Source organism: Chiroxiphia lanceolata, chromosome 4 (assembly GCF_009829145.1).
Source record: "Chiroxiphia lanceolata isolate bChiLan1 chromosome 4, bChiLan1.pri, whole genome shotgun sequence".
Classification (NCBI taxonomy): Eukaryota; Metazoa; Chordata; class Aves; order Passeriformes; family Pipridae; genus Chiroxiphia; species Chiroxiphia lanceolata.
This window is the reverse complement of record NC_045640.1, coordinates 2,819,437-2,843,341: the sequence shown is the minus strand read 5'-3', so window position 1 is coordinate 2,843,341 and position 23,905 is coordinate 2,819,437. Positions and strand designations below refer to the sequence as shown.

Sequence of the window (23,905 nt, the reverse complement as noted above, 5' to 3'; positions counted from 1 at the left end):
AACACCACAATGTGTCATCTTAATGAAACAGGGGGCAGGACTCCACCAAAACACAAAAACCCTGGAGATGTGAGACCCTTCAGTCTGAGTGACGTGGAGCAATCAACCCACAGTGTCACATGCAGCATGCGAGCCTGGGGACCACGCAGGGAGGGTTCAACACACCACCACCACAAGGGAAAGGATGGCAAACCAACAGCAGCCCACCAGCAGAAGGAAATCAAGGGCTCATTACCGTTGCCTTCCCGTGGGGTCCCTGAATCTGTGAATAAAGTGCTCATGATTTTTTCAAAGTTGCAGCTCGGCTCCATGTTTTCGGGATCCTCCGCAAAGTGTCTCAGCATCTCCCGGAGAACATCGTCCAAGGACGTGGCTGTTTCATCCAGGATGATGCTGGCTCTGGCCAGGAACCCATCCAGGTCTCGCTGGGCTCTGACTTCCTCCTCAAAATTCTTAATTTCAGGTACTGTGTTAAGGAAGATCAGAGATTAGACATTGTCCTTCACAATCAGTGATGTTACACAAGTAAAACGAGTTTTATGCATTAATGCACTGAAGGTTTGCATTTTCAAGGCTTGTCTTAAAAGAGTGCCCATAAGTGAATGCCCAGCTGCCATTTATAGGCAGATATAAAAAGCAGAATTAAAAAAAAAAAAAATATGTTTTTCTTCTGCCTAAGATAAAGCACATAAGTTTGCCAAAAAGCAGAATGCTTGAGGGTAGCATTTAAAATCTCTGTAGGTATAAATAATTCAAGAACTTTCAAGAAACATGGGAAAGACATTTGGGAGAAATGGACTCCAAGTTCAGCAGCATGAAAAATAACCAGTATGAATCTCAAACTGGGAACCATCTACTCCCAGTTAGGGAGTCTGAAGTGAGAGGTGGGGAATATCATCCAGTCCATCATCTTTTTTTTTTACACTTCTTAAACTCTTACTGTTCCCATAACCAAGGAAGTTTTCTTCCTCTGTGCATAACATTTCACTTTGAATCAATATAAATACAATAAAGAGATGGCAGATAGAGGCTAACACTGTCCCAGCTCTCTGCTGGTTCCTTCTGCTGTCCCAGACTTGTTGGCCTGGAGATGGGAGACACAAACATGGTGTATTCCAGAAATTCAACTCCTTTCTGTATTTGTCAGCTGTGAAGTCAATTAATGGAGTGATCAAATTATAAATGTGTCATTCCCATTGCACATCCTTGGAATTCCACACACACAGCACTGGTCAGGAAGGAGTGTCAGTCCTGTCCTCTCCTTCAACAGCTTAAGATTGAGCGAGGAAATGGGAACTACACTTTGTTATACAGATCTTCCTTCTGATGGGAAAGCAGCCAGGCTTGACTCCATGATGCTGGGAACCAGATTGTCAAGATACATTTAAACCCTCGGTTCTCTTTAAGCTCATCAAGAATCAAGCTCTGAATTGCCATCACAAATCTGACACCGAGCTGCTTCCCCAGCCAGGACCATGGCACACTGTCCCCCAAGGTCCAGGGCCATCCCAGAGCCTGACTCATGGTATCCCCTCCTTCCATGCACACTCTCCCTACCTTTTCCATTTATAGCCTAGCACAGGGAAAAAAAATGCTGCCATCTCCCTAATTACTGTAATTATCACAGCAACTATCAAGTTGTCAGTACACATCCATCGCAATTAGCACTGTTTTACTTTGCATCAATCACTCCTTACACAGCATTTGAGAGGGAGGATGCTCTGAAGGATTTCAGCTCCCACTCCCCCCAAGGCTTTGTAACCATCTGCTCCTCGGAGAGGAGACAGTGACACAGCTACAACTCCACCTAAGAGGTGCAAGCAGTTGGGTCTGTCTCGAATTATCACAGCAAGAAAGCAGATTAAAACACCCATCACCACCTCCGTGACACAGGGTGTTCATGGGGGCACCACAGGACCAGCAACCACCTCCCAAAAACAGTTTCTTTCAACCTCTCTGGCAGAGGCCAACCCAGGAGGCAACTCCTGGGCCAAATGACCCAGACAGGATTTCACAGCGTGGATGGAAGGGGTGTGATGAAGGTTGAGGGCATCAGAGCGAAGCTGAAGAGTGGAAGGAGGAAGCTGAGGGGCAGCTGAGGACAGGAAGAATTAGTCAAAGGCATTCACGTGGCTTATCTGCCCACATCATCTCAATCAACACTGATCCTGCAGCGAGCTGTGCGTGACAGCACCATCAGCAGCTTACTGCAAGTCAGAAAGATTCAGCTCCAGCTCTGCCACAGGCTTCAGGCAATGCCTTGGGAAAGTAATTTTCCATGCCTCAGCCCTATTTGATTCCCCTGCTCCTGGTCATTACAAGAAATAGGGGCACTATCCCTCCTTATTATCACTCCCAGAACATTAGGGAAGATATCATGGAACCACAGCATGCTTTGGATTGAAAGGGTTCTTAAAGATCATCTTGTTCCAACCCCTGCCATGGGCAGGGACACCTTCCACTAGTCCAGATCGCTCCAAGCCCTGTCCAACCTGGCCTTGGATACTTCCAGGGATTCAGGGGTAGCCACAGTTTCTCTGGGGAACCAGTGCCAGGCCTCACCCCTCAGCCAAGAACTCCTTCCTAACATCCAACCTAAACTTTCCATCTTTCAGCTTAAAAAGGGTTTTGCACATTAAAATCACAAGGCAAGTAGCCAGTGTGAAAGGACAGAAATCATCACTCCCTGAGACACCCCAAAAATCAAATTAGAGGAAGCAGTGGCACAGCAAAGCCTCTGCAACAGCTCAGACAGAACTGTTCCAGTCAGGACACCCGCTGGTTTCAGGAGAGATTAATGATTGCTCCTTCACTAATATTTTTAGCCAGATAGTCAAGTCACACCAGGATATTTGATGCTGGAAACATCGATGCTGGAAACTGCTCACAAGAAACCTAAGCCAGCTACCCAATCTCCAGTATTAATATCATCAGTAGCCTTGATTGCAAAGCTGCACCGTGGCAGGAACATAGGCTCTGTTCCAAGAAAAAAAAAAAGGAGGGGGGGAAGACACTGAAACAGCCTCCCCTGACTTCAGGCAGGTCTCCTGGCCTAAGTTGCACACTCTACTTCATCACAAGAGCCCAAAATGCAAGAACTCTCCTGGCTGTCTGCTCTGGAGAACACTTCCACTTACGGCCACTGCAATAACCTCACAAGAAGGGCTGTCCAAAAGCACGTTCATCTGAGCAAACACCCCACTGCTGCCATGGTCCCTTGGGGCCAATTCCCTCAAAAAACCACACCATGATGGTGATTAAATAGTTCAAACCATGTCAAGGAGTTTATTATTTATGCCAAGTTGTCCAGATAGCAACTTGCCCAAGGTCCAGACTGACCTTCCAGCACTTCTCAAGTGACCCAAGAACCACAGGAACCCACCAGAGACAGGGACACCACACAGGGAAACACCTCCACATAAAGCTTCTGTCCAACCACTTCTCTGCTGGTGATTCCCCCTTCCCAGACACTTGGAGGCATCTCCTCCATGAGTCAGGTCTCAATTTCCTTTGCATTTGAAGCACAAAATTTCCACTCATCCTCCCTGGAGGCAAAATCTGGCAGTAGTATCTTTTCTCAAGCCCTGCTAAAGCCCTCTGGTATTTGTGGCTCAACGGCAAGTTAAAGTGCTCAGGCATGAACCACAGGCCAGAAAAGCAGGATTCTACAGCTCTGAAAAGGAAAAACAAAACAGGAGAGACACTTATGTGTTGGCAGTTCCCAACTATTTCTTATCAGAGGCAGATCCTGCATTTGGGCTTAGAATTTTGCACTTTAAGTGATTAAGTTCTTAGGTTACTTTCAGTCAAGTGGATACAACTGAGAACCCTGGCACCAGTTTTAGACAAGACAAATTATTGATCGAGACATTTCCATTCCTGAGCATGGAATAGCTTGGTTTAACTTCTGTGATTCTGTATCAAACAATGTTTAATTTTTTTTGGTAGTGGTGGGGGTTTTTTAGGTAGTGTTTTCTTTGGTTTCTATTTGCTTTGGGTATTTTTAACTTGAGAGAAAGGTTTCTAAAGCTATTACACATTTTCCTCCCACTACCCAATTCAGCCTCCAGGAATATCTTTTCAGGATTTGAGCTGTCTTAGAGGCCTAAAGCAAAGCAGAATTACAGGGCTCTCTGGGATTCCCTAAAAAGCCCCCAGGGCTTTGGTGCAGAAATTAAGACCTCAAGTGCAATCCATGATCTCAGGCATTGGAAGAGGCTGCCCAGGGTTGTGTGGAGTCACCAAGCCACAGAGGGATTTAAAAGTCAAGTGGCACTTGGGGACATGGTTTAGGTGGTGGGTTTGGTCTTGGTGATTTTGGAGGGCTTTTCCAACGTAAATGATTCTATGATTTACCAGGATCAGTGATCCAAGTTTCCATGTACACAGTCAGTTCCTCCAAACAGCAGAGTCAAGATAACTTAAAGCACCGTGAGCCTCACAACCCTAAAGACAGAACCTTGGGTGGTGTTAAATACAGAACCATAGAATCACAGAATGGTTTGGGTTGGAAGGGACTTAAAGATCCTCCAATTCTACGCCTTGTCATGGGCAGGGACACCTTCCACTAGCCCAGGTTGCTCCAAACCCTGTCCAACCTGGCCTTGGACACTTCCAGGGATCCAGGGGCAGCCACAGCTTCTCTAGAAAAAACCTGTGCCAGGGCCTCACCACTCTCTCAGGGGAGATACCAAAACATCAACCCAATTCCTCCCTGTGGTCTCCCCTAGCAGAAGATTTGCAGTAACAACCTGTATGAGGGGTTTCTGCACTTTCACCTTATTGAGTTACAGTCTTAAGAGCAAGTGTAAACTAAGTGTAGTTCCCTAATTATCCTCCCCAGCCTGCTTGTTTCCAGGTATTTCACTTCTGCTGAAGCTCCTGAAGGCAGAGTTGATTAGCTGGAATAAACAGGAAACCAAATCCCAGCAATGTCTATTGGGTGTCTCTGCTTTCAGCTCCAGAGGAGCTCAGCAGCCTGAACCTCGTCCTCTTGGATCCCTGTGCAGGCACTGTAGGAGGCAAAGTGATAAATTAACATGTTAAGGAATTGTCTGGGACAAAAAGCAGCAGAAAGATCAGAATTAAGGGGAAATTGTTCGGAGAACAAGCAGCACATGGCTTTTCAGGTTTTAAGAGGCAGAGGAATTAAAGGAAAGAAGAAGTCTGGAAAGGAATTATTTATGTCTTGCTCAGGCCAGCAACAAACAGCCCCACAGGGTGTTTCAAGATCCTTTTCTGTATTCTAATAAAAAACAACAATTTGAACACCACAGCGTTCCTACTTACCTTCCTTGATGTGTGCAGTAACACTGCAGCCAGCACTTTCACTTTCAGCTGGAAAGATGGGAAAAAAAAAAAAAACCATCAGAAAAGTGTTACTGTCACAGGTACCTGAGAGGCAGCAGGAGCTGAGCAGAAGGCTCAGGTCGAGGTGAAGCATCACTCTCTTGGCAGAGAGTGATCTCTACAGAAAAGTAGAGATTGAATTTCTACAACATCTCCCATTTTGGAAGCGTGAACTGAGCCCAGAATTGGCATTATCTGATCAGCTGGGGATTGTGTCTTGCAGCTTTTTTTGGCTGTGTTTTTGGCCCCCCCCCCTTTTTTTTTTTAAATTCAGATTCCCTATGTATTTTTACTCTTTTCTCCTCTCCTACCTCCCCAAAAATCAACTCCTAATCTTTTTAAGTAATCATTAATCCAGTGCATCGTTGTTTGATAGATTGAGGCTAAGATTGCATGAGTCACCCTCGTTTGGAAACCCTTCGTGTCCTCGTTAAAGAGTCAACAATGACACCCAGGCACTTCCAAGGGAGGGGGTTGAGGGATCACACTCCAAGACGAGCACATTAACGTCCTGTCAACTCATCACGCTGCCTCCATAATCTTTAAGGGTAAAGAAACAGCCCTTGGGAAAGAAAACTGCTCTTTACAGACTATAAATGTCACTTAATACGCAGTCGAGATCCAGGGATGGGGGAAACCCGGGAAATTCCCGGTTCCAGCTTCCAAGTGCCAACACTAACGTTTTCTTAGAGTATCTATGGAGCATTTTTTGGGGGTATAAGCCACAAAACCAAATGAAGCCCAGCTCTATTTGCCACGAGCCCATTCCGAACTCTTTGCCTCCCAAAGCAGCTTCCCTGTAGCATCACTTGTACCACAGGCACTGTCTGTGCAAACAATCATGGAATTGTTTGTGTTGGAAGGGACCTTCAAGGCCATCTCGTTCACCTTCCACTGGACCAGGTTGCTCCAATCCCCATCCAACCTGGCCTTGAACTCTTCCAGCCTGGTATCCTTCTTAAATTCTCATCTCCACACTCTTCAAAAAATCCCTCAGACTGAGCTGCCTACCAAAATTATTCATGAAACACATGAACAGTTTGTAATTCAAATGAGCAGTAGAGGCAGCATGGAAAAATCCCACTGAAAACCAAAACTTTTCCAGAGGCCAAGCTGTGGAAAAGTACAGAGATATAACACAATTACAGCTCTTCAGATGACACTTTTGCTTCCTTTCCAGACTTGGACTTCCAAATCCTGTAAGAACTGCTGCAATCCCATGTCACAGACTGACCACAGGCCTTCAAGCCCAGTCTGGCTACTCCACAAAATTAAGCTGAGGATGCAACTCCCATGAAAACACCAGAACTCCAAAAAAAAAAAGCAATTATTTTTTGCACACAAAAAGCTGCTTTAAACCAAATCCTCCTTGATCAAACAGAAATTCAAGCCTGATGGGGTTAAAAGGCCCATCTCAAAACTGGGAACAGAGCTGACCACAGCAGAAAAGAAAAGGATTGCCTCCATCGCGCCCTAAACAAACTAAGATGGTTCAGGGGCTTTGGTTACATCACCCAACTTCTCCCAAAGTTCACTGGATGCTGTACATGTGATTAAAAGCATCCCTTAACTAGACAAGTCTGCTGGTGCAACAGCCCCAGTTATTACTGCCTTTTGACACGTCTTTTTGGAAAACACAAGCTGTTTCATCTAAAAAAGTGCAATTCATTATTAAAAAGCAAGCACCCAAATAAACCAGAAACATCAAGCATTTTCCCCAGGCTCTTACATTTGTAGTTCTCCAACGCTCACTTACTCAACTTGCAGCCTAATTACACAGGCACAAGTATGCAGGGAGATTTGGGGGCCATAAATATTCATCAAGGAGAAAACATGTTTTGGTTTATTCTGCTTTTGCAAAGAAATAGTTCTGGAGAGACAAGAAACCACCCAGAACCCCGAACAACAGCAAGCACACGGTAAAGGGAGGTCTGCAGCCTGTCCTCATGGCTGCATGGAAATGCTGCAGAAATTCATGTTGTCCTTTTATCAGGCAGCTCCTGGTTCCTCTTATCAGCTTCAAGGTGTATTTACAAGGATTGTAAATCAATCTTTGCTGACAGCTCTCTCAGGTGCTCAGCTGGAATGAGCACCAAGCGCTGCCTTATCGACACAAGCCAAAACATCTAATTACATCTGTTGGACCAGGAACTTTCCAACTTCTCCAAAAAAAGCTGCTCTGGGTAGGGAAGTGACGCTTTGGAAGGCCCAGAGCGCCTCAGCCATCATTCATCCAAGCGACACTTCGGCTCAGATTTAATCCAGGATGGGAGATGGATGGATCGGCCATCCCAGTTCTGGGTTGGTATCTTAAATGGCCACTGGAGCGCTGAAATAGCACTCAGGGATAGCAGCAAATCCACTGGAATGTGAAAAATGGCGGGAGGGAATGCACAGAGACTTCTCAAGTGCTCTTCTGCCTTGCTTATATTAATATCCATTATTTATTGCAGAGCAATGTAGGATCAACACCTCCCCCCCCCCCGTGAGGTTGCCCAAGTCATATCCATCGAGAGACAGCTTGGCAAAAGCTCAACACCAACCACCACCAGCTTTCCACCCATTTTCTCCTCCTCTGGCACTATCACTGGAGGGGGGTGAAAAGATTCCACACCCTTGATCCTTGCACCTCCACAGAGAAACTCTTCATGGAGACAAAATGGATACAGAAAACTAGGGATTAACCCTAGAATTCACCCATCAACCACACCAGTTATGTCTCACTGACAGCGATAAGTAGGTTTCACACCTGCATGTCAGGATTAAACATATTTAAATAGAAATATGAGTTAAATAGGAGTTCAGGGCCACGTAAAATCTTCTATTTTTGTGGCCCTCCTTGCTGGACAAAACAGGCTACAAAAGCCTATTTTTAGGCAAGCGAGCGAGCGAGCCACGGGCATTGTCCTCTGTCCTCACACACAGTTAAAGCAGAGCTGCCAGGGGTGGCCGACCTTATCTGTTGGGCTCTGCTCCAGGTCCTGCCCAGGGGAAAACCAAAAAGTCATCTCCGACATCCCCTGGCAGCCACATCAAGGCGACGCACATCCCGAATTTCTGGGAGGCGTGCACGCAGGCACGCAGCACTGTCCCCAGCTCCTGGGATGCAGGCACGCAGCACTGTCCCCAACTCCTGGGATGCAGGCACGCAGCACTGTCCCCAACTCCTGGGATGCAGGCACGCAGCACTGTCCCCAACTCCTGGGATGCAGGCACGCAGCACTGTCCCCAACTCCTGGGATGCAGGCACGCAGCACTGTCCCCAACTCCTGGGATGCAGGCACGCAGCACTGTCCCCAACTCCTGGGATGCAGGCACGCAGCACTGTCCCCAACTCCTGGGATGGAGGCACGCAGCACTGTCCCCAACTCCTGGGATGGAGGCACACAGCACTGTCCCCAACTCCTGGGATGGAGGCACACAGCACTGTCTCCAACTCCTGGGATGCGGGCATGCAGCACTATCCCTAACTCCTGGGATGCAGGCACGCAGCACTGTCCCCAACTCCTGGGATGCAGACACACAGCACTATCCCCAACTCCTGGGATGCAGGCACGCAGCACTGTCCCCAACTCCTGGGATGCAGGCACGCAGCACTGTCCCCAACTCCTGGGATGCAGGCACGCAGCACTGTCCCCAACTCCTGGGATGCAGGCACACAGCACTGTCCCCAACTCCTGGGATGCAGGCACACAGCACTATCCCCAATTCTCGGGATGCAGGCACACAGCACTATCCCCAACTCCTGCACTATCCCCAACTCCCGGGATGCAGGCACGCAGCACTGTCCCCAACTCCTGGGATGGAGGCACACAGCACTGTCCCCAACTCCTGGGATGCAGGCACACAGCACTATCCCTAACTCCTGGGATGCAGGCACGCAGCACTGTCCCCAATTCCTAGGATGCAGGCACGCAGCACTGTCCCCAATTCCTAGGATGCAGGCACACAGCACTATCCCCAATTCCCGGGATGCAGGCACGCAGCACTATCCCCAACTCCTGGGATGCAAGCAAACAGCACTGCTGAGCACACAAGTGACTCTCTGGGAGGTCACTTCACTTTGGACAACCCCAAGGAATTGCCAACACCAGACTTTTCCCGTGGCCCCGCGTTGGCACATCCAGGGTGCTGCAGAGCCCCCCTGGGTTTTTATTTCCCTCTGTTTCCAGAACAGGACCCATCCAACTTCAACATGGACGAGGAGATTTAATACTCAGAAGTTTATTTGCTGTTCTCCAGGGCAGTTTCATCCCAGCTTCCCTAATGACATCCCTGAGAAACAAAATCCCCTCCCCTTGCTTCCCCCTCTGGCCCCTGCTCAGCTAATGACACATGCCCTGCAAAGACAGCCCTGAAAACAACCCCTGAAAAGTCAGATACCAAAGGTTAAGGCTTTTCACCTCCTGCCTTAGATTTCCTTTCACTTGGGATCCCCTTTCCCTCATACAGGTCCCCAGTGCTGCCCTTAACACCTGAGAAGACCCCAAAGCCTTTGGAGCGAAGCCACCACTGGAAGCCTGCAGCATCTTAGGACAATATTTTCCTTTGAGATAAAAGGAGTGGAAATTGGAGAGCAGGAACTTCTTTGGCTGTGCACATTTCTTTAGATCTACATACACTCCCCAATGTATTTGCATGTTTTACATATATATATATGGCACAGTAAAATAAATCAGAGCAGAATACTATATGAGCATTCCATGATTTTCTCTGAAAAATATCAAGGATCTGATGTAGGCAAAAGTATTTAAAGTTTGGGGGGCTTATCAAAGGGATTCTTCGCTTTGCTGTCCTGTCATAGTTGTGCCAAGTCTGGGCTAATCCCCACCAGATTTCAGTAATTTTGGTTAAAAACTGTTAGATAAATAATTGTGCCTTAATTACCTCACATTCCCACGACAGGGTGATGGGCTGAGCTGCAGCAGAAAGCCTAAAGTCAGTGGGTTCATCCCTCAAACTGACACCCAGGTTAAAGGCAGGTGGGAATAAACAACCAGCTGCAGGATTGTGGAGCAGCAACAACACCTGGGCAGGTGAAGGACCAGCAAAAACACCTGGGCAGGTGAAGGACCAGCAACAACACCTGGGCAGGTGAAGGACCAACCCCTCACACTTCCCTGTGGAGGAACTGGAAAGAGAGGGGACTCCAGGGAATGACTAGGGCTCTCGTACAGAGCCAGGGGAAGAAAAGGGACAGGCACTGATCTCTCCTCTGTGGGGATGAGTGACAGGACCTGAGGGAATGGTCTGAAGTTGTGTCAGGGGAGATTTAAGTGGATCTCAGGGAAAGGTGCTTCCCCCAGAGGGTGGCTGGGCACTGCCCAGGCTCCCCAGGGCAGTGGACACAGCCCCAAGGCTGCCAGAGCTCCAGGAGGGTTTGGCTGATCCTCTGGGGTACAGGGTGTAACTCTTGGGGATGGGCCTGTGCAGAACTAAGGGTTGGACTGGATGATCCTTGTGTGTCCCTTCCAACTCTACATTCTGGGAAGGTAAGACTGCCAAGCACGGTGCCACCTGTGGCACCTACACGCTACAAAAGCAAAATGTTTATGAAAAAAACACCCGTAGCGGGTTTTGTCATTAATTTAGGGGGGAAAAGGTGCCTTTTCCATGCCAACTAGAAGGACAGGGCACTCCAAATCCCATGGAAAGCTGCTCTGAACAGCAAGGTGAAGTGCACACAAGGGAAAGCGCTGCCTCCGTGCAGCACCACCCCAACCCCCCCCCCCCACACACACACACCTCCCTCGGCTTCCTAAGCAGCGCTTTGAAAACACCCTCCTCAGGAAACTCGGAGGGAGGCCGTCCCTCCCCCGCCACACAATCGGTATATCCACTTTCCATTAGAGTATAGGAAGCTTCGGGAGCCCAACATCCCAGTCTGACATCAAACTGCTAAAACAGGAGTTATCAGATGGAACGCGTGGGTCAGCATTGTGCCTCGGGACATAAAAAGGACCTTGGTATTAATGTGAGGAAATGTGACTATTGTGTGCAGAGTGATACCCATTCAGGTCCAGACCACTTGTCTCGGGACGCTACTCTCCCTGGAATATCCTTGGCGCCAGCATCCAGCTTTTCTCCTCGTCCCCTTAAAAGAAAAAAAAAGAGTCATCTGGGCAGGGGCTGGGCCAGGGCTTGGATGCCGTGTTTTTTTGGGAGCAGCAGCAGTGCCGGGCGTGCACGTGTGTGCCTTTGGAGCAGATTACAGGAAACTGGTGATTCTCTGTATCTAGGGATGATCAATTGTGCACAGGGTGGAACAGGCTTTAATTTCTCCTGAAGCGTAAATTGTGTTCCGTTCCTTCCCCCCCTCCACACACACACCCCGACAAAGCCACATCCTGCTTCCCAATTGGCTTTTCCCTGCCTTATTCTCCCCAAAAACTGCTTCAGGCACCCCTAAACCCACCAGGTCTGAGCATCAGACCCACCGTAAGTGGGAAAAGTTGAGCAGCTGCAGCTCCACAAATCCTTGATAATTGTGCTTGAGTTGAGGGGGGAAAAAAAATCCCGTGCAAACCCCTCTGCTGCAATTTGGGGAAGGAGAAGATGAATTGTTTTAGAGCCCCAACCTGCAAAAACAAAGTCCCAGTGATGAAAATACGTGCCTGGTTGATTTAAGGGAGCTGCCAAGGAGGTAAGGACGCTGTGACTGATGGCAAGGATGTGTCCCCCACACACTTCCCAGGCCCACTTGCATCACCTGCCCACAGATTTAAGGCTCAGCCTAAATCAAACTGCTGTATTTACTTGCAGAGATTCAATTCCAAGTGTGCTGCAGACAAAGCAGCAAGTGGTTGAATCCCCTAGTTTCTGTTATCCCGACAAGGGATGTAGGTGTGTAGACCTGTAGCCAGGCTCCCAAGGGATTTATGGAAAAATCCATATATAAAACACACCAAAAAAAAAAACCTACAATGCCCTCTGGATGTGAGTTTGACTAAGACTGAAGGGTTACTGCACTTCTAGCTGGGTGAGAGAATAGGAAATGCTTGGGCCTGCAAGCCACCAGACAGCAAATCTGGGAGCTGTGCAATAAGCAGAGATTGTAGCCCATGGATCTGGAGAGGGAAGAAGTTCTTCCCCACTGCACATCACTCTCACTGATGCTCTTCATCCTCTCTGGAATAAATTACCAGGGAATGAAGCATCAAGTCTTCCACCTGCAGCACAAGAAAGGTAACATCCCTGCTCCTGTTGTGTTCAGTCTGGAAAAGAGAAGGCTCCAGGGAGACCTTGGGGCCCCTTCCAGCAACTAAGGGGCTCCAAGAGAGCTGGAGAGGGACTTTGGACAAGGGATGGAGTGACAGGACAAGTAGGGATGCCTTCAAATCAAGAGGATTGATACAGATTAGACCTGAGGAACTTCTTTTACAATGAGGGTGGTGAGATCCTGGCACAGGTTGCCCAGAGAAGCTGTGGCTGCCTCATCCCTGGAAGTGTCCAAGGCCAGGCTGGACAGGGCTTGGAGCAACCGGGGATAGTGGAAGACATTCCTGCTCACTGCAGAGGGGTTGGACTACATGACCTTTAAAAGGTCCCTTCCCACCCAAACCATTCTGTGATTTTACTTGCACATGTTCACTGTGACTTCAGAACAAGTCTCAGCCTAAAAATCATCCTGACCTTCCTCCAAAAAATGCAGATCCCAGGTCCAAAAGCCTCCAACTTCAGATAAAGCCTCACCTTCATGTTAGACCTGCTAACATTTGCTGAAAACAAATCTTACCACCAAAGCCTAAGTTGCAAGGATGCAAAGCAGGACAGAATAGTAATAATAAAAAAAGTCTTTCTTCAGGTACCACAAGGAACTAAAACACCCAGGAGAAAGAACCCAAAAGTCACTACTGGGCAGCATTTTAGTGCTTTGATATCTGCACTGGTTTGGGCTCAATATTCCATGCCAGGGCAGCCAGTATTAATTAAAAGTGAGACAGGCCATACCTTAAACCCCAGATTTCTTCAAGCCATCCTTTTCCATACACATCCGTGTGCACAGCCCAGCATTTCATGCCAATGGTTAATTGTTGGAGTTTTACGAGGTAGTGCCATGTTTTGTTGGCTCAAACCTTAATCCCACACAGGGATCTTTTTAAAACAGAATTATAGTGAAGTGCATCCAATTATGCTCATGGAGAGCTGCACATACATCACACAGAGACCAACAGGATGATGGCAGAGTTGTCACTGCATCTGTAATTCCACTTAGTTGCCTGCCAGCACCTGGAACGTGGGGTCCAGCTCATCCCCAGATGGGAATTTTGGATGTTTTAGCCCCATAAAAAGGTGGGCAGCAACCTCACAGCAGCTCACCCGAAAAAGTCTCCAGCAGGAGAGAATTTGGACACCATGTTCAGCCAAGAGACCAATCTGTGATGACCAGAACATGTTCTGAGGCTCTCAGACATCACAGCAGGGCTGTTTATCTTGTTCCAAGTCACCTCAGAGGTTTTTCCTGCTAGAAATTAGGCAAGTGCATTTTCTCATCATTTAGACTGGAAAGGACTTTCAAGATCATCCAGTTCCAACCCCCTGCCACGGGCAGGGACACCTTCCAGTAGCCCAGGCTGCTCCAAGCCCCATCCAACCTGGCCTTGGACACTTCCAGGGATCCAGGGGCAGCCACAGCTTCTCTGGGCAACCTGTGCCAGGGCCTCACCACCCTCACAGGGAAGAATTTCTTCCTAATATCCCACACTTTATGCAGCAAGTGCACCTGACACCTGGGAGCAACAGGACCCAGGCAGTCCTAGAGAACCCTCTTAGTTCAAGACGGCCCTTGGTCAGTCCCTCTTGACCCCAGCAGTGCTGCCAAGAGAGCATAATTAATCCCTCTGGCACAAGGAATCATTTCAGTCCAACAAAGGTCTCACCCAGTCTGGGGAAAGCAAGAAAATAAGATGAGGATGCAGAGATGTCATTCCCACACTTAGTTTTCCTCTGTGTTCATAGAGTACCCGAGGATCTTGTAGGATCCTGGTGCACTGGGTTCCCTTGGGGTTGGAAATGAGGTGTTTGGGACATTTGACATTGTCTAAACCCCTGCTTTTTTCCCCCCCACATCAGCTTGTCTTGCTGGAGACAATTCCTGCAAGTGCTCAACTCCACAGTTTTGTACTGGGAAATCAAAGCTTGAGTACCAAAAAAAAAAAAAAAAAAAGACAAATCCACAAAAAAACCCCCAACAAACAAATAAAAACAATCAAACACCACATCCAAAACCCCCAAAACAAACAAAAAAGCAAAAACCCAAACTCCAAACCCAAACAAACACCAAAAAACAAATAAGAAAAAAATACAAAAAACCAAACAGAACCCTCTCCCCAAAGAACAAACAAATTCAAAAAAAAAAAACAAACTTCCAAAGAGCAGCAACAACAAAAGGGAATTTCTGAAGAGTTCCCTAGCAGAGTGGACCAGGGAACAGCTCACTCCCAGACATACCTTGGCCACAGCATAATTAAACCTCACTTTGGGATTAGGTTATTTTTTTTTTTCAGCAGTTCAGGCTCTTTTTCTTAGAAGAGGTTAAGGGGCTCATCTCAGCCACCTTCAAGCACCCAAGGAGTCAGCCCTCCAGGAGGATGAGCCATGCCCTCTGCAGCCACAGACTTACTGGGTATGGATAAAACCCACCCTGGAAGATGCTTCTGAGAAAGAGCTGATAGCCCAGATGACTCCAACACCTGGAGTCTGAGCAATCCTATGCCTGATAGAGAAAAACTTGGATTTTGGCTACCTGGACCACTTTGATGTTGTCACAGGGGGGAAAAAAAAAATCTCCCTTCACACCTGCCCTTATTTAAAGTCTGGACTTTTTTTTCAGCTTAAAGCCCATTTTTCAAACGTCTATCCTTGAATGTGAAATGTGACCCAGCACATCAGAAGTCCAGTTTTCCTTAAAAATCCTGAACATCTCAGCTAAAAAAAAAAAAAAAAAAAAAAAAAAAAAAAAAGGATACAACTAATATCACCATCACAAACATCATTGCTTCAGGGAAACAAGGAAGCCTTTTTTATTCTGTTTTGAATTGAAGGGAAAACACTTATAAAAAGCCCAGGAGGACACACAAGGAAAGGGAACTTCAGATGCAGAAGAATCCACAGTACTTGCATTCCTCATCCCCAAACAATGCACCCCACGGCATTAAGCCCAGACTTGTCATAGCAAAGCACAGTTCCCTTAAATCTTTCAATTAAGATGGCATTTGTAAAATTGCAGGCTTGGAAATTGCTAGATATTATTCCTAAATTAAAGTCATTGCTCAGAGTCAAAAAGCAGAACTTTGATTATCTTGAACAGGGGTCCAGGCCATAAATGTTCTGCATCACCATTCCCAATAATTGCTCCCTGCAGGTCGACTGGGATTTGCATGTCATCTAAAAATAACTTAGAACAAACTTAAAGGACTCTCCGATACTGTGACACCGAGGATAATCCAGAGCCTGTGCATTTAATCCCCAAAATAGTCAGTGCCCATACAGGCAGGATCCAGGATGCCTCCAGCTGCTGGGACAAAGTGCAGGCTGCTGCCATGTCCAAGAGCTGTTTTTCCTCAGCATATCCCAGGAAATCCAGCTTTGCCAGCCCTCATCCCACCCCATTGAGCACATGCGGTACAGAGGATATTAAAGCAACATCCCAGAGGCAAAAATTCAAGGCCTGGCTGGACAGAGCCTGGAGCAACCCGATCTAGTGGAAAGTGCCCATGCACAGATCCCACTAAAGCACATTTGGGTGGAATTTGGCCCTCGGGTCCTCAACCTGGAGCAGGCAGCTTGTATTCACAAACAGCATACACACAACCCTGCTTTCCAATACTGTGGGTTGTGAGGGCCTGACCCCCATCAGAGGTGTCCAACAGGCTGATTTTTATCTTGTTTTTACTCTCTGCCTCCACACACAGCAGGTACAGGGACTGCCTGCCGCCAGCCAGGATGATTAACCCCAAAGAGGCACACGGGGCCGACCCCAAAGGTCCCTCTACTCTCTTTTATTTTACAATGAGGGTGGTAAAACACCGGAGCAGTTGCCCAGAAAAGCTGTGGCTGCCTCATCCCTGGAAATCTTCAAAGGCCTGGATAAGACAAGGCTTGGAGTAACCTGGTCTAGCAGAAGTCCTGCCCTCAGCAGGGGGTGGAACAAGATGGCCTTTAAGTTCCCTCCCCACCCAAAGCACCGCGATTCCATGAAATTTCACTGACAGCCCCAACTGCGTTTTTTTGGAAGGTGGGTGTCACTCACCGGTGGCCCGGGGAGCTCCCTCGAGGTTGACGTTGACGAAGAAGCGGATGCTGTCGGCAGAGACGATGGTGGAGTTCACGGTGTCGTAGAGCTCCTCGCTGGCCGTCTCCTCCTTCGCCTCGGGGCCATCGTCGGTGTGGCACTTGAGGTACCCTGAGGGAGAGACAAAGAAGTGGCGAGGGGGTTTTAGGGTGTTCTGGGACTGCAGGGTATCCTGGGACTCCAAGGTGTCTTCGGACTGCACGGTGTCCTGTTGCTCCGGGGTGGGCGAAGAGCCATCGGCCATGGTTGCGGGGCCTCCGCAGCACCGGGGCCTCTGAGGGGCTTCTCCACCGCCTGCAGCCGGTGAGGGCCGGGGGGGTAAGGAAGGGACTCTTGTGTGTCTTGGGTGAGATCACCAGCTCCACACACCGCCCTGCTCACCACCTGGCAGCGAACCCACACTCCTCTCACATAAAACAAAACAAACAAAAAAAAAAATACAGGGTGAAAATCAACTGGAAGCCATAAAAATGCCAAGCCCGCGGCGAGAGCTGCGTCACGGCCCACCCCAAACCCAGCGCCTTCACCGGCCACCTTGCGAAGGCAGCACCCTTCGTTGACAATCCAGTAATGTGAAACTACAGGGGGAAAAATTAAGAAGTTAAAAATTAAAAGATATCAGGAGACACTTGATATCAAGAGAGATCCACAGGTCCCCACAGGGCAGAGGGAGCAGGTCACTGGAGGTGGCAGCACCCAGAAAGGGAGACAAGTTTCTTAATTACAGCAGACAACTCCTTAGCCTTTAGCAAGGTTTTAATTAGAGTTTAACCTGGCCCCATCCAACAGAAAGCTGGTCCCTGCAACATCTCATTACCAAGCAGCTGGAGAGCTCTTGTAGCACACTCATGCATCATGTTTAATTAGGAGAATTAGGGACATTATAGAATGTCGATTTTTACATTACCAGGATTATTCAGCAGCTTCTCCTCATCTTCTGACAACTCTTTTATGCCTAATTTGAAGCAGAAGGGATATATTTCATTAGCTGGCTTTAGGCGCTACACTGGAATGAAAAGGGGGAGCTTCAAGGCGGAGGCTTGAATGGAAACTAAAATATTGATGGCTTTTAAAGCCTCATATAAGCAAATGTAGAGGCAGCAGCTGAAAGCAGCTCATGCTGTCTCTGAGGGACCCAGCCAACAGTTCTCCACCACAAAACCTAAACCAGGGGAGTGAGGCCACAAACAGGAACTCAGTGACACAGGACAGGGTCTGCAGCGCTTCCTGCCACGAGCTGATGGAGCTCGGAGGGTGCAAGGGGCTTCAGACCTTTAGGTGACTTCCAAACTGCTAATCCAAGGCATGGGAAACCTGGCAAACTCCCTTAGATTAATCTCTCTCTCCTTCACCTGCCTGCTTGACAGGAATAAATGTGAATTGGTCCTGTCAGAACTGCTGCGAAGGCTTCGAAAAGCATCCAAGGTGCTGCTGTTCCCATCCAGCAAAGCACACTCAGGATTCCACATTCCATCCTGTGCTGCTGGTGAAGCTCAGGCTGTTTGCAACCCTGCACGATGGAAACTTGTCCAAGAAAGGGAGGTGAGGAGAGTACAGGAAACACCTGAACCCAAGTTTGACAGCACTGTGGGCACCACCAGGTATGAAACGCTGCCAGGAGATATGGCAGGGTTGAGGGGCAGCCTGTGTCCTGAAGGGATGGGCAACAGCCAGACCGGGTGACTGCTGGCACCAGAACAATTACACAGCCCTGTGCAAGCATCTCAATCCCAAATTAAGTGCCAAAGTTGGAGTCTGGTTCCTCTAAATGCATGAGGGACACCATAATCTCTCCTCAAAGCAGAGGACCCACCACAGCTGACCTTCCTCCCAGTGCCAGGGGAGCTTGGACAGCTCTGCAAAGACACAACCAGCCTGAGGGAGGCTCAAATCCACGATCCTGGCTTTTCCACCTCACCCAGATCCAGGATTGCGGCCTCAGGGAAGTTGTCACAAGAGGTTCTTCTCCATCCTTCCCGGTTGGTGGGTCAGATGGGAGGTACCTGAGGGCAAGATGGTCTGAGCACCCATCTCAGAGAACAGAGGTGAGCTTTTCCTCACTGTCCTAATACAATCAGAGACACAGATGGGTAAACAGGGAAAACCCAGCAGGAAAAACTATTTATTCCCCTCCTGAGCCCACTGAAACCAGTTTGATAAGAGTGAGGCAGCAGTGGCTCCTGAAAATGGAGAGGGTTGGAGACAGGAGAAGCAGCCCAGGAGCTGGAAGAAGGGCAAGGGTGGAGTAGGATCAGAGGGTTGGGCAGAGGTCAGCGAGGACTCTGGCAAGGGAAGCATCCTCTGTTCCTCCCTCTTTAGGGGAGGAAAGAGCAGAACAAAAGGCAGCCGAGCCTCGTGTCCCTTGGGCAAGGGACGGACAAAACACTCGGCTTGCAAATAACCCCAAACCTGGGCTGGACAGGAACTGCACCCCCAGGCAGGTGTCTGCTTTGTCACTAAGCCACCTCAGGGCTTCAAACCACTCCTGCTTGGGATCCTTCAGCCCATTAGTCTGCCAGTTTTAACCCACGAGCAGCTCAAAGGCAGGGTCACCTGGAGGTGAGATGGGCTCTGTGCGTGGCAGATGCACCTTCCCCCTGAGCAGAGCTCAGTTTCTGCCTCCAGCCCTGGCAGCTGCTTCCCACCCCATTCCACGATGCTCTCTAAGTGCCACCCCTGCTGACTGAAGGGCAGAGGATGCCACAAGGGACAGTTCCTCCTTCAGAAGTCTGATGGGTGTTCTGCAGAAGCTCAGAGCAGGACCTGATGGAGGTGTTGCAGAGTTTGTGTAAATATCAGTCACATTTCCATATGGAACCACAGTCCCGGTAACATTTGACAGCCTGTTCTGCAAGAAGTTGCTTCAGTGAGGCAGAGGGCAGAGTTAAATACCTTTTCATTGCCATCAGACAGACTGGAGAGGAGTTTAAGACCTCCAGATTGGTGCCTCCCCATCTCCATCACTGCAGATTGCCACCTTCAGATGATGGCAGCATTTGCTGAAGTGGCACGAGCTACACAACAGGGCAACTCAGAGCTCTGAGCACAGCAAGTGACATCTCAGCCCAAAATATGGTCTAAAAGTACTGGAGAAAAGAGGTTTGGCTGAGTAAGAGGCCAGAGCTGAGAACTGAGTTAAGGCTGGCTGAGATCAGTGCAGCCCTCCTGCACCACAAAGAACATGTGGTCTGGACAATCCTGACCCTGCAGGACCCATCTCATGGTAAAGAGGAATGGAAAAGCATGGAAATGAGCCAGAGACTGAAGGGTGCAAGCACCATCCTTCAGTGCTGCAGGAACAAGCCCCACTCCTCACCCTCTGCAGCCAGAGGCAGCAGATACCTTTACTCTAAGTCTTCCTTTACTTCAACTCAGCCTGTGCAACATGAAAATAAGCCATTCCCCCATTTTATGGAGGTGCTGGGAAGAAAAGAAAAAGAATAAATAGGATTCCTCCAGCCATTCCCCTCCAAAGCACCACCCCTTCCCCTGCAACTCATGTCTGGCCCTGCTCTAATATCCCAATATCCATCCAAGGCCAGGTTGGATGGGGCTCTGAGCATCCTGGTCCAGTGGAAGGTGTCTCTGCCCACACAGGGTTGAAAATAAATGATCTTTAAGGTCCCTTCCAACCCAAATCATTTTGTGATTCTAAGATTCCATCCACAGCCTCCTCTCTTTCCTCTCATTGCCTCCTCAAATCCACCTCCTCTCCAGGTTCCTGTTGCCATCAGCCCTTTCCCAGCTCTGACAAGGTGCCTGCCCTGCAGCTCTTTCTCTTTTGAGCTGGGTTTTAAGAGCCCAGCAGTGACTTGAGCTGCAGCAGAGGTGGCATTGCCTCTCCCACAGCAGCTCTAGTGGCACCTGGCAGCTGCAACCTGGGGTAATAACAGCAGCACAGTGGGAGTTTGCAGGAAGCACAGCTTCAGCCACATCAGATATGTTCCCTAGAAAAGCTTAATTGCTCCGTGGGAGCAGCACTCACAGCCCAGGGGCTGCAGAGTTCTCCAAAAAAGTAAAAGCAAAACCAAAAAAAAAAAATCTTAATCAGGCTCAATTTCCTGGGAGAAAAGTAGCAATATTACTGAAAACATCACCTCACACCCCAGGTGAAGAGACTTATCCCAGCCACAGCCCCTGCACATCCTTTCATTGTGTCTCAGAGGTGACAAAGCCCATTGTGATGTTTTAACCAACATCCCCAGGCAGGAGCCAGTGACTCAAAGCAGTTTTTCTGGAAACACCTGATTTTCACCCTGGGCTTCCAAGGCAGTGTCCCCTCCAAGTCTGGAAAAACTGTTCTCATTCATAGCACCTGTTGGCAAAGCAGTGCCTGTTCCCTCAGCCAAAAACTCAAGCCCCAGCTTCCACAATCATGGAATAGCATCTCCTCTTCCTCACAAGTGGTAGTTGCCCCCTCCCAAGAAAGTCTCTTCAAAAAGCCAGGAAGCTAAAAGCTGCATTAAAAGAGGTTTTTTGAGCTGTGACTGGCACTCCAACACTCTCAGCTAGTCATGTTAAAAGCCACTTCGAATTTCTGAAGTGAGTTTTTAGGCAGAGGAGGCAGCAAATTGTTTTGGAAGAACTATTTTTGCATCCATTTTCTCAGAAGAATTACAGGCCTAGTACAGAAGGACAATAAAATTAGTAATAATAACATAAAACTTTTAAAGGTAAAGGAGCATCAACAGGGACACGGGCATTACCCTAAAATCCAGTCTGGCACTTTGACCATCCCCAGTGCTCAGTTGTAACATGTTAAACTCAAGAGAGATTTAAGCCCTGTATCAACCTAAAAACTAGTCATGATAGTGGCATTAAGCTCAAAAAAAGTCAGTTCATCTGATTTTTCCATTCAAGGATTTTCAACTTGTTCTGGTCAACAGCACACACTAATTCTCAAGCAAGGCATGAAGTTTTAATCAAGCTGAGCTGAAGTGATCAGCCTGAGCTTTAAGCCATCAGAGGGGGGGGGTTGCTTTGTTCCCCGAGTGTTGCAGGTTCTCAGATTTGCTGCATCCCTCGGAAAATACCCAAATCCCCAACTTTGGGTGCAAAAGGAAACAATAATGAAGCCTCCACCTCCATTCTGACCTTTACACTCTGCACAGAAACACGGATTCCTGTTGCCTCCATAGGTTAGGTAACCTTAGAGTTAGTTAATATTGGCAGGGATAAAGCAATTGAAGGATTCAGGAGAGACTTGGAAGAACTTTAAGGGTTATCAGAACATTATTCTAGAAAAAAAAAAAGGTTTAAACAGTACTCTACTCACACACGAACCAAAGCAAGTTTTTGGCCACACATCATATGCTGATTCCAGCATAATCATCATTTACCCAAATAAATCTCTATTATTTTTCAGATAAAATGAGAGCAATTGTATTGATAAACAGCATTTTTTAGGTAAATATTTGCCTAAATTTTACACATTCCTGCTGAGGTTCAACGTTAGGGGTTTACTTATCGCTTTGCATCACAGGAGTCACGAAAAAATCCCTTCCTTCCTGACAAATTGCTCCACTTCACAGGCAAGGAGGGCTGCAGGGCTGCAGCCACCCAGCAACACCCTCCCCAGGGCTGCTTCTCCAGTCACATCCCGCAGAGCTGTCTCCCTCTAAATTAAAAATTTAAGGCACGCTGATTAAATAAAGCAGTTCTGCATACAGCTGGGTGCTCCCTATAATTTTAAGCTCTCCCTTTGGTTCACAGCTCAGAGAGTCCCTGGCAGGGCTCACTGGTTTTGTCCTCAGGAGAGTTGCCCGTCGTGTGGCAGCCACGTGGACACGGGTGGTGCCAGCCCAGGAGAACACTGAGGGGGCTGGTGGTGTCCACAGACCTTGTTGTTGCTGACAACTAATTGGGAAGAGCCCAGAGCTTATCCTGCTTTGCTTAGAACTCCTTTATCAAGTTTCCCAGAGAAGCTGTGGCTGCCCCTGGATCCCTGGAAGTGTCCAAGGCCTGGTTGGACAGGGCTTGGAGGAACCTGGGCTAGTGGAAGGTGTCCCTGCCCATGGCAGGGGTTGGAATGAGATGAGCTTTGAGGTACCTTCCAACTCAAGCCGCACCAAATCATTTGGGGTGGCACAGGTAGACTAATGGCTTTCCCCAGATCACCTAGATGGGATTTAGAGGAGTGTCCTCCAATCCCAGCCCCTCCACAGGTCCCTGAAGGGGCAGAAGAGCCAGGGAAGCATTGGGTGGTGGTTCCTGTCCCTTCATCAGTCACTGGGAGCCCATCAGAGATGGGCTTTTGGAGCAATGACCACCTACTGTGATGATGTCAATCCATTACCCTCAAAAGCACAGATTAAACACCACCCTCTTCATGTAAAGGAAAAAAAGAATCCAAAGCAGAGGTAGAAAGCGTAGAGCGGGTGAGTCACCAGGACCAGACCCTGATCCTCCAACATCCCTCCACTCCTGGCTGACCATAACCTCCCAACCCTACTTTGAATCAGTCTTTTGTCATGAAGAGCCAGAGGAGAACATCAAGTTTCCACTGCCACTTCAGTGATAATTCGTAACAGAACTGAAAGAACTGATCTGCTACAAAAAAAAAAAAAAAAAAAATTAAATAAACAACACCCAGGCACTTTTGAATTAATTCCAGTATTGTATTTTGCAGCCAGATTTCTAGGAAATGTTGTGAATAATCCAAGTAATTCAGTGGAGTGTTTTTATTTTTTTGTTGTTGTTGTTTTTACAAAACACGGCAGCACGTGGAGCTTCAGCTCTGCAGCAGAACCCTCAGAAATCAGGAGGGTTCATTTTATTACAGGCCTCCTGATAGTTTTCAGAAATGAAAACCTGCAGGAGACCTCGGAGCCACCCCTCTTGTGCTCTCGGGTTGCAGCATCTCCTGCTGGAAAACTGGACATCTCGTGGGGGAAAACCCATTGCAAAAGGATTCGTTTCACAAAGACATTGAGATTATTCTCCTAGTTAAGCAAACAATTCCAAGACAGATAAAGTCAAATATAAAAAAAAAAAAAAAAAATCCCACAGCACACATACCAGGCTGAACTGCAAACTGAAAAACAAAAACAAGCAGCTAAAATATATCCAAACATCCCGAGTCAGACTCGGGCCTTGGGGCCCTTCAACACAACTGCAATTTATTGTGCCAGCAAAACCAATTAATAAGTCAAAGGAGACCAAGCACCGAGGGATTTGCTCTGGAAGACAAAAAAAAAAAAAAAAGAGATAAAAAAAGATGCTGCAGGATTTGTTGAGCCAGCTCTAAAACAATGCTCCAGTTCA

At 48.0% G+C, this 23,905-nt stretch overlaps 1 protein-coding gene across 1 annotated transcript in view; it reads right to left on the bottom strand.

Annotated features, from left to right (window-relative positions):
* SLC4A11 (solute carrier family 4 member 11) overlaps window positions 1–16,969 on the bottom strand; it is a 67,687-nt gene extending 50,718 nt beyond the window's left edge. Inside the window, exons 1-3 of the mRNA XM_032686159.1 lie at window positions 16,601–16,969; window positions 5,290–5,337; window positions 236–466 (exon numbers count right to left, since the gene is read on the bottom strand). Of these exons, the coding sequence (XP_032542050.1) occupies window positions 236–466; window positions 5,290–5,337; window positions 16,601–16,886 (565 nt within the window). The 5' untranslated portion in view covers window positions 16,887–16,969. The remainder of the gene's footprint in view (window positions 1–235; window positions 467–5,289; window positions 5,338–16,600) is intronic.
* Window positions 16,970–23,905: the final 6,936 nt, after the last annotated feature.